At 40.1% G+C, this 18,375-nt stretch overlaps 1 protein-coding gene across 3 annotated transcripts in view; it reads left to right on the top strand.

Moving 5' to 3' along the window:
• ICA1 (islet cell autoantigen 1) overlaps window positions 1-8,442 on the top strand; it is a 53,414-nt gene extending 44,972 nt beyond the window's left edge. For 2 of the 3 annotated variants that reach the window (XM_068210276.1, XM_068210293.1), the window contains 3 exons: window positions 559-834; window positions 5,676-5,771; window positions 7,503-8,442. In XM_068210276.1, the coding sequence (XP_068066377.1) occupies window positions 559-834; window positions 5,676-5,771; window positions 7,503-7,624 (494 nt within the window). In that variant the 3' untranslated portion in view covers window positions 7,625-8,442. The remainder of the gene's footprint in view (window positions 1-558; window positions 835-5,675; window positions 5,772-7,502) is intronic. The other variant, XM_068210284.1, reaches the window with a different exon arrangement.
• The last annotated feature ends 9,933 nt before the right edge of the window (window positions 8,443-18,375 follow it).

Genomic DNA, 18,375 nt, shown 5'->3' on the forward strand with positions numbered 1-18,375 from the left:
GCTTATGAGAAGAAAAAAATACTACAATATTGGTCAACATAGAAATCTAATTCTGTGTGATAGACTAATCTTTTTTATGGGGAAATGCCCCAATAATAATTCAAGCACTGATCAGAACGTCATAAGGGAGTTCTTAAATCCCCAAGTCTACTTTTTTTTTTTTTTTTAGTTTATACCAATCTGTGGTTTTTTTGAGACTTTCATGTAATGTTTCAAGAAGCAACATAGAAGTAGTATTTTCCAATTACTTAAATGTTAGACTGTGTAATGATTTTCATTTGTTTAATAGATTTTTAAGCATATTTGTAGTATTATTTTTAATGAGAAGCGAGTCTTAACAGCAGTGAGGTTATCTAAGATAATGAAGGAATTATTTGTTGCATAAGGTATAGACCCACATGTCCAAGAGAATTGAGTCTAAAAAAGAAAATAAATATTCACGCAAAAATATTCATTCTCACTTAACATACCTAGCCTAGACTGGGTATGTTTTAAAAAGTTCCTTATTTACTTTGACTAAAAAAAATTATTTATCTTGACTCTCTTGTTCTGAGACAGCTTCAAAGGAAAAGTTTGTGAGATCCTTGGAGCCAGAACTTGGTGATAAGGATGACATGGTATTGCTAAATGAGATCCTCAATGCCTCCTCCCTGGATGAGGGGGAATTCAGCAAAGAGTGGACAGCTGTTTTTGGACAGGCTGCTGATCTCACCATGAACCCTTCAGCTAGAGATGGGGAGAACACTTCATCGTCTGCAGTACCAGCACCGTCAGGCTACTTACCCTCACAGCTGCTAGACCAAAACATGAATGACTTGCAGTCATCCTTACATGGTGAGAGCTCATCTTGTTCTGTCAGTATGTTGGGGTTAGGGTTTTCTGGTATGTCAAAGTGCGATGAAAGTTTTTATTGTCCATGGCTGCAGAAATTGTGCCTGAAATTAAAGCAGAGTATGGCCTAGAGAAAAAACACATGAGTAACTTACTTGTTTTTCTAGCCCTTTTCATTCAGTGTTTGAATTAAGTACACAAAACCTAAAGTCAAGATTACTGTCTTGAATATTTTCGTTTAATTTCTTGAAATGTTCTCTAGAACTTTGAGATAATTTTTTTTCCTGAAACAGAAAATGTTTGAGTGGGTTTTACTGATTTAATCACAACTGCTGTCTCTGTTAAGGGGCCAAGGAACCAAAAATGATTACTGTATTTTGTCTGGGGATACTATTTTTAAACTGTGTAGTGAAAATCTGTTGCGTTCTTCTTTTTTTCCCCCCACAAGCGTCCTATACACTGGATGTAGGGATATGGGTCAAGTAGAATGGATTATCTCATCCTAGCAACCATATAGGTGGATGTCTCTTGCAGGCTGGTTACTGATGCAACTCCTTCTCTCCTCTTTCTTCTGTGCAATTAATTCTCTTGGCTTTTCCAAGCTACTGCTGGGGAAAAGAGAAGAGGGGAAGTAGGGCAGAGCTTTCCAACTGCTGCTTTGGCCTTGAGGAAGGAAGAGAGGGAGGAAGGCGGGCTGGCGATACACAGCCAACAGCACCTAACTTTGTGCTCCTTGCCATCTGGCTGGATCTTCTGTTGGGCTTTGCAAGCTGGAGGGGACCTTGCCTTTTTGGGCTCTGTCCCAAGTAATTTAAATCTCACCTGGGGAAGAGCAATATAGGAAACAGTATCAGGCTGATCTATCCTGGAAACTATTTCTTAGAACCCATGCAACTGGAAGAGTCATACATGATATAAAATGATCTGTGACATTTTGGCAGGAATAAGAAAGTCAGATTTACTTTATAATTAATACAGTTACTACCAGCACCCCTAAAGCAAGACACCTCGGTTCATTGGCTTCAGCACTTAGATGAAAAATGGGAGAATGACATTTGTAATGATGCACAGGTTTAGATGTATTTTTATAAGGTACATGATTTTAAGAAAATTACTAAAAATAGCAACAGAAATATTGTGAGACTGAGTTTTTCCCACAGCTTTACATGTTTATAAATATATTTTACATTTCAGTGCAATTTCCATTTTTTAATGTAAATGTATTTTTAAAGGAAAAATATTTTTTAGTAGCAAGCAGAGTTGTGCATCCTTTCTGATGTGGCTGTTAGCTTTCATTTGCACTGGCATTGGGTGCAGCGTTAGAAAAATCAGAATCAGCTGAAAATCAGAATTCAGTAATGTTGAATTCAAGGAATAGTAGATATAGAAAATCCATTCCAGTCAACATGGTATTCCAAAATCTTTTTGAGTAAAAAAAAAAAAAAAAAAGTGGATGTTTTCAAATCATATGTGGATGTTTCCAAGGTTTTGGCAGAAGATTGTGGTAATTGATGTACCAGCACTTGAAAAGTCAGGGTTAGTCAGCTGAGTGATTGTATCTGAAAATAATCATTCTAAGTGTTTTGTTTCGTGTTTTATCTTTCTAAATATTTCCAACTTTTTTTGTTTCATATTTTTTTAAAGAAGATGAAATTTGGACCATTTTACATCTCATAAAAACTCAGCTTTAATCTTAAACTACATTTCATTTCACTTCACAGCTTTTCTTTCAGAATTTGATCTTATCAATAAATATGGGAATAGAGACCTTTTTTTTTTAATACTGACTGGAGTATAAGCATATCCAGACATACAAGTTGGAAATACTAGAATATATGAATTATATTTTTACTGAGAACTTGTGATACATCTCCTGCATTTATTTCCCTAACTGGTAGGATTGCTTAATAATTATTCCATGTGAGGTGCTACACTGTAGCCTCAATGTTGCATACTTCCTGTGTGAATTTGGCCTTAAGACCATAAAGATTCTTAAAACTCACATGCTTAACTTTAAGCACATTAACTTTTCTATTAACTTCAGTGGGATTACTTACTTATTTTATGTTAAGCACACTCATAAATCTTTGGGGCTTTGTTTTCTCTCTGCCTCAGATCTTAATCTGTAAAACAGGCACAATGCTATGCAGGTTATAAACTGTTACAGTCAGGAATTCCCAGCTCAGAGTTTTCTCTGGCTGTATTTATAGGCAGGATCCAGCACAATGGGACTCTGAATTGCTATGGGGCTACCAGGTGCTGGTTTAAAATACATATAAATGTGTGTGTGTGTGTGTATGTGTGTGTATATATAATAGAAACAAAGCATGCTCCCAATATATCTTTTAGATTCTCCTCCAGATACAGCAACTGAAGCCTTTCTACTTTTTCAGAGGGAGCACTGGCTTTCTCTTTTCATTATGTTTATGGCCCCATTTACTTACTCATTCATACCATTAAGGGCTTCTCTTTATCTTCCCTACATATGCATATATTCTAGTTCATAAGAAAATGCACAGCTCACCATTTCCTTTTCTAAATTTAATCATTGCAATGTTGGTGAAGATGCTTACTGAACAGCAAGCTCTTTGGTTTCCTTGCTGTCTTGGCAATAACCTTTTGTCTGGTCATGTAACAAAGCCATCCTGTGAACAGGCAAACCAAAACAGGCTTAGGGCCAACAACTACTTTCAAACTGATAGCCTGCGGTTTGGTTTTGAAAGGCAAAGTTGTTCTCTGTAGCTCGCTAAAAATTTAATTCATGAAAGTATTTCATACAAATTCTGTGTCAGTCTTTCCCAGTACCTTCATAAATCAGTAATTTCATTATGAAAGCATCCCATATTTTCTGGAGTGTACTTGGTTGGATTTTTGTTGCTGTTGTTAGGTTCTTCTTGTTTTCTAAGTGAGCTACATGCATTTCATTAAATGCCAGCCAGGCCACAGCATCTCTCAGGGACGTGCTGCCCAGCAGGCCTTAGTCCAGGGACTCAAAAAGAGGGAGGGCTCCAAAGGAGTTCACTGGTCTGAAGTGTTTTGCTGCCTGCCCTGCCAAGCACATTGGTGTAAAGGAGCATCAGTGATATCACCAGGAGCCAGTTCCTGATTTTTCTGAAGTCACTGGGACTTGCACAGAAAGTTTCTGGGAAAGCTCCCATTCATTTCTGTCAGATTAGGATTTGGCCCTCTTTGTTTAAGCAGCTGAATTTACCTGTTGTCATTCATTGCCATATCAAACACTTTCTCACAATGCATCTCCAAGCACACAAAAGCATTGCAGTCTTACTGTAGTTGTGTATATTGTCCTCTGCCATTCTTGTTTGTAACACAAGCAGAGAAAATGCCTGGAAAGGTATGTCATTCTGAAGGGGTAATGCCATGCTTTCCATTATTATCATTCAGATTTGCTTATTTGAAAGATTAAATTCTAAGACCTCACTTTCAGAAGGCAGAAGCTGGCTCACAAGCCTTTATCACCTTTGTCTAGAGCAAATACATGTAAGCACTCTGCATCCAGACTTTGAAGACATTTTTGGTTAGTTTCCTTAGAGATAGATACAGGGGATGTTTGTGGCTTTAAATTTCCTTCCTAATTCATGTGATTTTACAGAAAAACTCTTCTTGCCTCTTTTTTAACACAGCTTGGGCTTTACACCTTTTATAGGCAAGGTAAGATCAGAAAGTGATGAGAATAATCTACTGAGAGAGAAAGGGTTGATGTGACTGATGTGGCTGTTGCATTACCTGTCAGAATGCTGGGTGCCAGTATCTGACAGGGCTCACAAAAGAGCAGAAAGCAAGGGGAGGACGGACAAAAAGAGTAAAAAAGGATGTGAAAGCATGCACTTGAAGGAAAAAAGAGACTGAATAACAAAATGGCAGCTGGGTGCATAGATGAGCATCCTGTTTGTGATACTGCCAAATTAGATGGATAATTGACCAGGCCAAACTTAAAGGACATATTAATTAAATTAGAAATACTATCTTCAGTCCTCTAAATGTAATAAAGCACATGAATTTAAATATCTTAAGCAAGGTTCAGAAATTTTGGTTTTTTCCTAACATGTTTCTGCAGTATACTACCCCTAGTTCATTTTGCCAGCCTGTTCATCTGGCCTTATTAACTGTATTTTTCAGTACTCTTTTGTGTATATAGAATATGCATGTAAGAAAAAAAAAATTATTTCACTTTTTCCTGCATAGTTGCTCTCTTCTTGCTGAGAATCTCCTTTCAAATAAAGAGAAAAAAGAAATAGCCAATTAAAATGTAGTTTTAAACTGACTTGAAGTAATTTATCTTGAATTTAATTCTTCAGTGTTTTGCTAAAGAAAAAAAAAGTATCTTTTTTTTTTTCCAGAATTACTTAAAAATTAACTTTAAAAATCTAGGATCTCTAAATAAGGTTTTGTCTGGAACAATGGATAAAATTAAAGTCTTTGGACTTGGAAAAAATGTTTATTATGTGTGGTATTTCCACCCAAATGTAAGTGATTCTTTTCCCTACAGCTGGGTTGGACTTGATTACTGAACTGGCTTTTCTATGAATGAGTATTAACTGTGATTCAGTAAGAGAAACAAAAATATTTTCTAGCCAGGTGAAAGGTTTGAAAAGAGTATAGTTGCCTGAAGCTGGAGATGGTAAAAGTGATCGAGAGATATTCTCTTGTAAAGCGTGTTGCTCCTGTGCAGGTCTGACTGCTGACTTCGTGTGTACACAGACAGAGTCGAAAGGCCATAAACGTAACACTCTGCTCCTCTGTCTGATGCTGCCAGACACTGGGGTGGGTGTTGGAGTTAACAAAGTAACTCCTCATGCTAATGCTGCTGTATTACTGAATTTTAGGATGGGCAGCCAGCAGTGTGAGCCCACCATCAATACCACAGCCAGCACAGAAACCACACGGCCAGAATGTGAGTGATGAGAAGACGCCTGTGAAAGGTGATAATCATGTATTTTTTCCAGTTTTACTTGGCTTCTCCTTTTTAGTGCCTGTATCTTGTATGGTGTCTCATGTCTTCTCAGTTACTGTGGTAACAAAACTTATTTTTGTAGTAGCTACAGCTCAATCTTGTGCTCCCTGATTGCTCTGTTTCACCTTGATTAGGTGTATGATATGTGTGTGTATGTATATTTTTGGTAGGCTTAATGCTAATAGCATGCCAAGAGAGTAATTTACTATATAACAAATGAATTGAAGCTACAGTTTCTTTTACCTACTTTAATTTAGACTCACACAGAATAGCATCTCTATGCACTTTGTCTGAGCTAAACAATGCCTTTAAGCTCTAAGATTTAGCATTGTGGCTAAAATACAGGCTGCTGATAAGGCAGAAGAGCCCTGATTGCAAATTTTTTTTATAAACACACATTATATCAGTAATCATCTGTTTAAAACTTAATTCAGTTGTTGCAACTGGGCCAAGAGTGCATAGTCCTGCCATCTACTGAGACAATGGCCTGCTGATTTTTGACTAGGATTTTCTGGATAAGTGAACCAGAATTACGTTGAATTCTGTTGCCAGTTTGTAGCCAATTCTGTGCATTCACATTTGATGATACAGAAGAAAGAGGTGACATATATTCCTTAGCCTGAGATTTTTCAGCTCAGCAGAAAAAAACAAAAGAGGGTTAAGATGTTTTGGAAACTGTTTTGGAAATCAGTGTGATTGTATAGCCACAGGGCTGGCACCAGCAAAAGGTATGGCCTTCAGCTATTTGGAAATCTGTAGTTCTGACAGTGGCAGGTACCAAGAGGAGTGTCATGCCAGGCAGAGCCTGTTTTGTCTGTAAATTCTTTGTGTCGCAAAGAAAGCTTTCATGTGCCATTATCTCTCTGAGATAAGAGCATATCTTATTTCACTATCAGTATAATACATGTTGGGCATAGGCCCACAAAAAAAAGCAACTGGAGATGTACCTTCTTCATAGCAGCCAAAATTGTTACTACTTTAACCTGAACATCTGCCCAGCTGGAATAAAAGCAGGCAGGAGACCTCTGTGAAATACATATATCAATGTGGACACAGAGGTGCAATAGTCCAGCTGCTATTGGATATATTCCCTATTCACATTTTGTCTACATCCATCAGAACTAAACTAGAAGCTGTACTGGGGACTGCCTATCAAATATAACCCCTCTCTTTTTCTCTCCATCCAGTGCCTTCCCATTAAAACTTCATTCCAGATGAGTAATGACCTTGTTGGTTGTATACAGGGGAGACAGAACAGTCACATGAATTGGATTTAGGCAAAGGAATTTAGTCCTGTAAGAGAGCTTTAAAGTAAAATTTGCCTTCACTTTCCTTTTGCTTGTTTGCAGGCATGCAGGGGCACACTCAAATACCTTTCATGAAACACAGCTAGACAGAGTGAGATTGTTTCTATTTCTAGTTAAAGTGTTCCTGTACTTATCATGGCAGGAGCCATACAAAATACATAGCAGACATGTAAAACACTCATTCTTACTAAAGTTCTATATTCTGACAAAGATAGTGTTTTCAAATGCAATCGCTCATTCTGATTTTCTTCTCAGAAGTGCCCTTGGTAATAAATTAAACAATAGCATGGCATTTGTTTGACCTCAGTCAAACATTCAGTCAGTTTTGTTTTAAAACAGCTGACAAGTCTGTGCATTTCTTTTTTCTTTCTTTTTTTCTTTTTTTTTTCCAGAATCTACAAAGAATCCTAAAGACTTAACTGCTTGGTTCAGTCTCTTTGCTGACCTTGACCCATTATCCAATCCTGATGCTGTTGGGAAAACTGATAAAGAACATGAATTGCTTAATGCATGAGTCAGCTGCCTCTGGTAACTCACATTTTTCCCTTCATCAACACTATTTTGGAGTTTAAAAAAACTAAATGAAAATTAGTATGCTGTTGTGAAACTATAAAGTATGTGCCATGATAATAAAACTAAAGGGAATTAATCCCCTTTTCTATAGGTACAGTTATTTGCTCTTGTTTTGTATAAAGAGTTCGCATTTATTTTCTATGTGGACTTACAAAAATGAGGTTAAGAATTAGGGCAGATTTCTTGCCAAATTAGATTGTCTGCTGAAACACTGTCTTTGCCTGGGGTGATGTGGAGCTAACACCGGAGTGAAATACAAATTGCAAACCTATTTTTTTATAATGTTTCTTGAGTAAATTAAAAAAAAATCATGTAACTGAAGAGGCTGCATGAGTCAAACATCTACCTGTATACAATATATCTATTACTGCTATGTTAAGATTTCAACTAAATTTGTTTCGTTAGTACTCACAGTTGAAAAACTTGTGCTGGAGCTAAATATTGAAGAAGTAAATTTGGGTCTGTGCAGCCATCGAAATTGTGCCCTTTCCAATCTAACGTATTTGACAGACTGCACTACATAAACATAAGAGAAGTCATGCCCAGGAGGCTTTTTTTTGCTGAGTTTCTTCTCCATTGCACCAACAGAATTCACACTTGTTTGCATAAGTTTCTTGGAACGGATGCTTTGCCATGCCTTCAATCCATTTCTGTTTCTGTTCTGAGAACTTTTCATCCAGTTTATTTCTGAAGCATGTGTTATTTTAAGCTTGTTGTGACATTAACTCTTTAATAAAATGATTTTGACAAAAACCACAACTTTATTCCCACTAGAATGCTGTTGTGCTGTTGAATTGATACATAACAAGCATCTGAAGATAAAAGATGACCACTTTCTAGACAGTACTGAGCCCTTTGTTTCTGAATAGTAATCCAGAAGGAAGGACAGTAAGAAAATTTGAACTCAATGTGGTGTCCCTTTGCTTCCCCGTAAAAGAAGGGGAAAAGGCTCATAGAATCATAGAGGTTGGAAATGGCCTCCAAGACTACTGCGTCCAACCTTGGAACAAACAGTTCCCCTGCCAACTAAACCACAGCACTCAGTGCTATATCTGGTTGTCTTTTGAACACTTCCAGGGCCTTCCACCACCTTCCTGGGCAGCCCATTCCAATGCCTGACCACCTCTTCAGTGGAGAAATTCTTCCAGATGTCCAACCTGGACATCCCCTGGTGCACCCTGAAGATGTGTCACTAGCCAGTTAAGATCACAAGCTCTATGTACTGTACAAGACCCACTTTACAATTTATTATATTCAGCCTTTTTTAATTTACTTGATTTTCCTTTTACGTTGGTGAAGCATTTTACAACCAGTTATCTATACACTCAGTTAATCCCTATTTCATGGTCTAATAGGTAACTAAGTACCTGAAAATAACTATATAAATGTATAAGGTCACTGAATTGGCCAACTTCTTCTTGAGTGCAGTAGAACATTATAGGATGTGTGCACTGAGCAGCAGTAATGTGGTTTTGGTGCGTCCTATCTAAAAAGCCACATGCTAGCAGTGGATGTGAGGTTGGACTGACCAGAGTTCATCAGGCTCAACCCTCAGCAAGCTTTAAACCTCCCTGTTCAAACTGACATGTTCATTATCCCATCCCATCCCACAACCTGGAAGTGTCAAAGTACTTCATATGTTGCCAGAGAAGTTCCTCAGATGCTTAGGAGTGGATTTTCATGTGTAATGGGTAAAGGTGGTCTGATCTTCTCTTTGCACAGTCCTCAGCCCAGCTGGTGCCTTGAGGCATGTAAGACCTGGAATCTGATGTCAGTGTTGTACTCTTTCTAAAGGTAAAACTTGGTTCCCTCCATCGTATTTGCTACTCTTTGGTACTGGCAGGTCCTTGCTCAGTGAGCTGCCTTTTCTGCACTCTGTAACTTTCTTGAGCACTAAAAGGGGGCTGAATTCACAACTTTGGGCTGCAGTTCTGGCAGTAAATAAGACATCTACAAAGGGGATTAACAGGGAAATACCTAAGGTTTACACTGGGGTGCACTTACACTTAGGTGTGCTAGTTTGTACTCATAACAGAGACTGTTTGCCTGAAATCCTCTTCATCCCAAGCTGAAATTATCTGCAGTGCCAAAAATGTTAATGCCAGGTGGTTCTCCAGCCCAGCTGGGTTACCACAGAATCATTAAACAGATTCTTGCAACTTTAAGCAAGTCTGTGGTTGCTAAATTTGCTGTGGATTACATTTGTCTGGATAGTTTCTAAAACACTTGTGGACAATCCACTCCAGCATTTTTTAGTAGCTGAAGCAGTTAGGTGTAAAGCAGGCTGAAGTGAGTTCAAAACAGCCAATTAACTGTTCTTAAAGGCTCAGAAAAAAGTTTGTTCTTTATGTCACAGATTCTAGACTTTCAGGATTTAAAAAAAAGCCAAAACAATCAAAACAAGGCACAAAAAACTAAACTTGACTGAGAAAATTAAGAGCATTGCAGAGGTTCAGCTAATGATGTTCTAAATCCTTATCCTGTTTTTAGGTAGGAAAGCATCAGAATCATCTTCCCCTTCACACAAGGCAAACCACAGGTGCAGGGTTTTTTCATTTCCCTCCTCACACAAACTGCACTACCAAGTAGTTCATATTAAACATTGATTTCTTATCATATGTAATTTTTGAAATTACTTAAGCTTTGAATCAATTGCAATGCAATTTTTTTACACTTTCAAATGAGAAAAAGAAAAAACAAAAAACAAGCCAGAGGTATTTAAAATGTAATTGATTTTGCTTAAAGAAAAGCAATTGAAATCCCTGTGTACAATGTATTATCATCATAAAGATTTAGTGAAGTTGAAAAACAGAGCAGGAAAGCTACCGTCCTGCAAATAGACATGGTTAATGCAAAGTACAGAGCTACAAACAACACTTCCCTACTACTAAAGAAGTGTCTAGCAGTGCTTGTCAGCAGTCTGGGCTGTGGAATCACTCCAGGCCAGCGCCACTGAGACGACTGTGCTGTGCTTTCAGGCTTGGGACAACCGGCCAGTTCATCATCCTGGTAAAATTACAGTTTGATTTTCTACACACTTAATGTTCATCTTGATTTAATATGCTTCATTCCAGTTGCATATTCTGATTCAGTAGTGGATTTTTTTTTTAAATAAAAACAGCTGCAGAACCCCTATGGCAGATGAAAACAGTGGCAATTGATTAACTGTCCTTATTGAGAAGTTTATTAAATTTGATGTAATTGATTCTGATGATTCAAGGTTTCTACAAATCTCAGAGCAGCTGCTTCAGAGGAATTGCACTGTGAGCTCTGGCAATTGAACAACTCATAGAGAAAACTAACAACGAAACTTTTTAATGTTACTTTTCTGGCCTTTTGAGATGACCATGATTTATTTCAATAGAGTAGAATAGGACTTACTTTGTTCCTTTCTGCTGTTTCCATATCCAACATTGCATGGGCATGACACTAAAATACTTTGAAGCAGGACCACTTGGCCACAAGCAGCCACCTGCCTTTCCCAAATGTCCTTTTAAATTCCCTTCAAACATTAGGGGCTGCACGTGCTAGGAAAAAGTGGGACCACCTGAGCAACAAGGTGACCAGCAAGCAGCTTTGCTCCAAGTGGGAATAGAGAAAATGTCATGGCCTACAAGCCCTGACAGGATCTGAGCCTGGAAGGGCTCAGCAGAATAGGAGATTGGTGTGGGGACACAGTACCCAGGTGTGGCATCATGCTGCCTTTTCCTGGGGCCTCTGTAAACTGCTATCTGCATCCTTCCATCACATCCCACTGTGAGTGCCAGGGGATCCTGGATGAGCAGCACTGAGGAATGAATGGTGGGTGAACTGTCCAGTTTTGGTGTTGAGGGTATGTGGAGTCAAATGGCCCCAGAACACAGGAAGGGCAACTGGAACATCCTGTCTTCTCTCAGTGCAGTTCTCAAAGATGATGAGATGTTAGAGCAGCAGCAACAATGAACATGGTACAGGTGCAGCTGCCAGTATTGGGTCCCTCCTCATTTCTTCAAGCTTCCTTCCAAGCACTTACTGCAAATCCCCCTCAGTCAGCCTACTTTTACAACTTCTGCTCCTTGTAAATGTCTTATTTTTAAACAAACCACCATATGGGGGAGGCAGGAAGCAGAGCAACCACCAGGCTCACCAACAGCCAAGCAGCAGAGGCTTTGCCTCAGCTGAGCAGCAGAAATGCTGAGATGATCTAGCACCTCATTGGCCAGCCAAGCACAACGGAGCTGCTGGGGCTGCCATCCTCCCTCTGCGTGTGCCCAGCCCAGCACGGTGAACACACATGGAGTGCACACAGAGTGCACAGGCAGAGCCTCTCCTGGGACAGTAAACAAGGGCACCGTGGCCAAACAGGCCCTGCAGGTCCAGCAAGTCTGGCCTTGGGTAGCCAGCCAGGCTCCAGCACCAAGGCAGAGTGGCCTTGCAGTCAATCAGACCAGTACCTGGCCATTCATTAACAGTGCTCTCCCAAGCATAAAACTGGCTTTTCCCCTCACTTACTAATTACAAACCCTAAGGGCTAAAGTATGGTGCTCCCTTCAAGTCAGACAAGATGCTTGCCAGCACAGGAGCTCTCCCTGCCAGAGTGGGTCCAGAGGGCCACGAAACCAGACAGCAGGGCTGGAGCAGCTGTCCTGTGAAGAAAGGCTGAGAGAACTGGGGTCCAGAAGTCTCTGGGGGGAGACTTTACTGTGGGGCTTTCATTTCAATATATACAGTTTGTAAGAAAGGCTGAGACAGACGTTATTGGGGCCTAAGGACAAGTGGCAGGTTTTTAGCTGAAAGAGTGTAGGGTTTAGACTGCACAAAATAAATCTTTTGTGGTGAGACATTGGAACTGTTTGGCCAGGAAAGTGACAGATGCCCCAGCCCTGGAAATGTTCAAGGTCTGGTTCAATGGGACTATGAAGAACTTCATCTCATTAAAAAATGTCCATGGCAGAGGGGTTGGACTAGAAGACCTTTAGAGGTCCCTGCCAATCCAAATAATTCTGCAAGTCCGTGACCAAGTGAGGAGGCCGCTGTTTGCCAGACAGCAGTGTTCAGCTCCCAGCAGCTGCATCAACTTGTAACTCTGTTCTGCCATAGCAAAAGCTTGATGGGCCCAGCCTTGTAATTAATCCATAGTGGATTTGAAGTTTCAGCTGCTTGCAAAAAATTACAAAATTTAAATAAGGAGAAGCATTCTGTAGCTTGGAGGTGGAAGCCTGGCTGACACTACCTGACAGCTATTTACACTGGCTGCTGTCAGAATCCTTTTTGGGAATACCCAAAAATATGAGGAAAAAAGTAGATAAGCAATTTTAGAAGAGAGAGCAGACCTACCTAAGCTGTTAAAGGAGTTACAGCCAATCTTCTCTTTAAACTGAAGTCTTTTATCTGTCACAGAAACTTACAGGGTGCTTCTTTTATTTTGGACTTCCACGGCTATAATGGCAGTAGGAAAGGCCCAAGGACAGGTGCTGGAAGCCGTATGCTTGCTTCATCAATAGGCTGGAGCAAGGTAAAAAACAACTTTAAAAGTGCTACACAATTAAATCATCCAATCCCATCTCATCCAGGTGGGTGGATAACAGCTGGCTGCAGGAAACAAGCATGCTGAATGCAACAGGAGCAGGATGTGACAAAGAAAAAGCCCAAACTCCTGCCACTCCAAGTACAATCCTCAGAATAAACCCTTGACATATAAAATACAGGAACTGAAATCATGAACCACTTTGCTGTTACAGCTACTTATTTTCCTGGACTGTTTTGCACAACCGCCTCTGCCTTGAACTTGAGTACCAGAGCTTCAGAACACCAAAGCCTGACAGCAGAGAGCAGCCCTCACTGTAGCGGGTGACAGTTTGATTTTCAGAAAGATTTTTAGAAGACAGCACAAAACATGAGACAAGCCCCATGGGGGACTTTTCTGTCTGTGGTTCAGCTGGGTCTTTGGCTGATCTAGCATTTTCTGCAAGGTTTTCCCTGGATTTGGAGTCAGTAGGCATGGTTGCAGGAGCCCAAGGCACAGGAGCAATTCAGGACTCTTCCCCCAAGAGCCAGTCTGTGCTCTGGAAGTCAGAGAACCTGCCCAGGGCCTGGGGGCTGTAAGCATCCCAGTCCCATGGGCCACCACTGGCCTAGCAGGTCATCTCCAGCTGGAAAAGAGCCTGCAATGGCACTGATCTGGCTGCCTGACCCCTGCCAAAAAGAAAAAAAAAAAAAAAAAAAAAAAAAAAAAAAAAAAAAAAAAAAAAAAAAGTTTGAGGCAGCAGAGGCTACAGAGGGGCACAGAGGGGTGTGAGGCTGTGCAGTGGTGAGAGGCAAGCAGCACTGCTACAGCCCTCAGGCAAGACCTGTGGTCACCTGCGCCTGTCACCAAACCACAGCCAAGCTCACATGCAAGATATTCACAGCCATTGCCGCTCTTCATGTAGGGAAATGATTACAAGACACCTTACTTTAACAAAATATTCCTTTTGTTAATTCTTAACCTTCTCCCCTGTCCTGCAGCACTGAGCACTTTGCAACTTTTGCTTTCATTTTTAAGGGAAGTGACCCAGGTGTCCTTGGAGGTAGGAGACCTCTTGCCTTCACCAGCCTTTGCAATGTTCATAAGTTATTAGTGCTGTGCTTCAAAGCCTGGCTAGACTTCAGAGTGTGCAGGTCCATCTCACTGCTTGCAGTTTAAGCCATGGGAATGTTGCCAAAACACAGTGTAAAAGGAAATAAGATTAAAAAGCAAAGAGAGGTATTCAGAAAAAAGGCTGCATTGACACTGCTTCACAGCCCCTCTCTTGCCCCCATCCATTATATCAGCCCTATTAGCAAATATTAAATGCAATTGAGTAACACTAAAAATCCATAATGGTCATTTTCCTACTTGAGATTTGGAGGAGCAGATTGAACTGTTAGTCCTGGGGTGTTTTTTAATGAACAGTGCAGCTTGTCTATAAGTGGTTTGGGTTCCCTCTCTGTTCCCCATAAACATGTGAAGTATTTAATGCAGGGCTTAATTGAGGTTGAGGTACATAATGTTGTTTCCTTTAGTGGTCGTTATCCAAGTGAAAAAAGGAAAGTGTTTCAACATGCAAGAAAATGCATTTAAAGGCCCAAAGTAAGTCCTGTTGTGTAGCAGCACCAATACAAACCAAGTTTCTTTCTGCAGGGGCCAACTGCCAAAATGAAGTGTCTTTCTTTCAGGGAAGATTTATCCAGTATATACACCATCAGCAATCTTAAAATCTCTATCAAGGTGCTTAAGTTTCTGCACCAGGGCCTATCAGCAAAAAAACCCCAAACACCTGACCCATGACAGCATCAACTAGATTGGGGCCAGTCTTACCATGAGTCAAGTAATGATGTGCCTGTCCCCAGTGTACAACACCATGGTGCTGTCAGAACTCCCAACAGCTGCAGGAATCCAGGTTTGCAGATTTTCCCCCTGGTTTGCAACAAGGGGACAACATCTCCCAGTCACCAGAGATGGTGGAAATGAGACTCCCATGCAGGAGAGGCCAGCAGAGCCTGTACATACCATGGTGGGAAACAGAAACTTCCACAATGGTGAAGGCTGAGAGATGGACAACAGCTCCTGCTCTGGCAGACCTGCACCCACAGGACAGAGCCAGTGCCACGAAGCCCCTGTGCCAGACAGCCGTACCAGTTTGTTGTCCAGTCTGGAGGTACATTTTCTCACTTAGTGAATACAAAGGCAAGTCATGATACAGAGCAGCATTCACAGCCTTTCAGACAGGATGCAACCAATGAGACAGATTGCAATCTACAGATGGCCTGATTTAGAGAACAAATGACATTTATCCAGACTAATACTTCTCTGGAGTATTAAGGCATCTGCCGTCTTCCTAACCCAAGGAACATCCAGTATCTACCAATACAGACATACAAGGTTACCCTCCAAATCAGGGGCCTAGGCTGCCTTTGCTTTCCTATTGTTTAGAAAGTGCAAGACCTACTGCTCACATCTTCATCACTCTCCTACCCAAAGGTTTAGTATTCCCCTGCAGAAGAGGAAAACCAGAAAGTCCTCCGTAGAAGAGAACAGATTTCTTAGGTACTCAATTCAGAAAGTGTTTCAATTATCTCCTTGGAATTGTCCACTACAACAAAAACAAGATCCACCAAACTCATTCCATGAACAAGAGCCCCTGAATGAAGTGGCAATCCTTGAAATACACCTACATGCCCCATCCAAAATATAACATGCAATGAAAGTAAGGTAGTATGGTACCTTCTCTGTACTGTCACAGAGATGGAAAGCTACATCTTAAGCTTCCTATATTTTCAGCAACTGACATCAAAATGAATGGATCTCAGCATTCTCAGGACATACAATGAATTAGAATCTAAAGGAATCATAAAAACAGATTTAAGTGCTTCTCCCTGCCACTTCCCATTTCCTAATAACAGTATTTAGTTTCCAAAGGCAACACCCTTTAAAAATCTTTCATAAGAATTAGTTCTTACTTCCCTAGGAAACAAGCCCAAGGATAGCACCAATGTTATGGAAAGGGAGGCTGCTACTCTCAGAGAAACTTCTGCATCACAAAGATAGATTACAACTAGAAATTCTTATCCAAATAAAACTCAGAAGGGGAGTAATTTAATCACCCAGACTGTTGGCAACAAACTTTAACAGCAAGTCTAGTTTCTTTCAGCTTTCTTCTCCTTGGAGAAAGAACCTCTGTCCATAAAAATCTCAAGAGCACTCAGATCTCACCTGCAGAAAGGTGAGATTTTAGTTAAAATTAGTTAACATTACTTACACCTGGCAGTCTGGGATTTAGATGATGCTACATACTTACTACTTATTTGGAAAAGTAAAAGTTAAAAAGAAAGGTACAAGAAATAGATTACCATGGGTATCACTATTGCCCTGAGCAAACCCTATTTTCAACCAACAGCTGCACAAAGCATTGTAAAGTTTAACAACACACACTTCACTGTGCACATACACAAAAGTAAATCTCACACACACCCCCCCTTCCTTTTCTACAGGCATTAGCCTAATTGTGCTTTGTTATGAAGCTCAGTCTTTAATTCAATGGGGGGAAGAGATTACACAACCTTCTCTTCTCCCAGGATTCCAGCTCTTCTGCCTCTGAGCTTTCCAGGTTACAGATCAAGGCAGCCTAAAAATTTCCCATCAAAACTTCTTACAACTTCAGATAAAACTTCAACTATTCTTAAAAATAGGTTCACCTCTCTATCCAGCTTCATCTAATTGCTCTTGTTTCTTGTCATCAACTGAATTTGCAGTTTAACTTCCATGTTCACTCACTTCCAATGTGGCCTTTACTGAGCAAACTCCCTACCTCCTCCTCTCAGCCCCACTCAAGTAACACATTATTTTCTGGGACCTGCTGCACTCTAAAAAGACAACTCCTACTCTCCAGTTTCCTACCACTTCTCCATAATTATGGTGCCATAGAGGAGGTGCCAAAATCAAAAGAAGTAATAAAGCTACTCAACGATCTCTGCTTTACTGGAGACCTCGTTCATGTTTGACACACCAAAAATTCCCAGAAGCCAAAAGTTACCTTCCAAACCTATTCCAGACAGTTTAAAAGATGTGTTAACACCCTAGTTGAATATATTGCAGCATGTCCTTCTTTTGTGAGGCAAGAATTCTTAAGGTAGCTCAAAAATTCCACCTCTTAACCATCAACTGAAATGTAAAATGCCCCAAATAATCACAAGTTAGTAAGGCTTATAAAAAACATATTTGAGCACATCCTTTGTAAAATCATCTAATTTTAAACATATCAATACTTGAAAAAAAATCCTTGCATGTTTGCCCAGTAATTAATTATACTTAGTGCTAAAACAAATACACATTTTCAGTATGAATTCATCTAACTTAGTTTTCTTACTGCTTAATATTCCATGTCTGCTAAACTTAAAGCTCATTAGCAAGTATTTCCTATGAACAGGTATTTACTAACTGAAATTAAGTCACTTTTCAACCATCAAGTTAATCATGTTGAGCTCCTACACAGCTGCCTTCTAGTTTTTCCAGTACTTTATTCCTAATAGCTCTTCCCTGAGCCTTTTATAGTCTCTCCCAAACTAAAGTTTTCCAGGACTGTTTAAACTAATGCAAACAGAAACAAGATACACATATTTCAACTGTATGTCAATCTTTCATTAACAAATTCCTTCAGCAAAGTACCAAGTATGGATGACTGTACATGTAATGCATGTACTTTCACAGCTTTAATTCACTTTTTCCTTGCATTTAGGTTCTGGACATACACAGTAAGAACTTTGGCTATTTCCTCCCAGCTGAGTTGCCTCAAATCTGTATTTTCATTTGTCCTGTATTTTGCACAGCAAGGCAGGCTGTTTTACAACAACTATTGATGGATACTTCTAGTTATCTCCAAACTGCTTGGCTTGTACCTCAAGTTATGTCTGAAGGTCCCAATCCACTACCCTGGAGCAAGGCCAGGGTAGCAGGAGCTGGTTTTGCTAAGCCTCGATGGTGTTTGCTTACAACTGAATAAATTAGAGATGTTGGCTGACATCACAGTTTCTCTTGTTCCTGTTACTCCTTACATACTGTGAAGATTCCGAGACTCTATCCTTGTGTCAGTATCTGGCCCTTCTCAAGAGCCAATTTGTCAGGAAGCCAGAAATCACTTCCCAGACAGCACTCTGTTTCCTAAAAGAAGCAGGTCACTCACTATCTGTTGTCTC

The sequence above is a fragment of the Anomalospiza imberbis genome, chromosome 1 (assembly GCF_031753505.1).
Source record: "Anomalospiza imberbis isolate Cuckoo-Finch-1a 21T00152 chromosome 1, ASM3175350v1, whole genome shotgun sequence".
NCBI lineage: Eukaryota > Metazoa > Chordata > Aves > Passeriformes > Viduidae > Anomalospiza > Anomalospiza imberbis.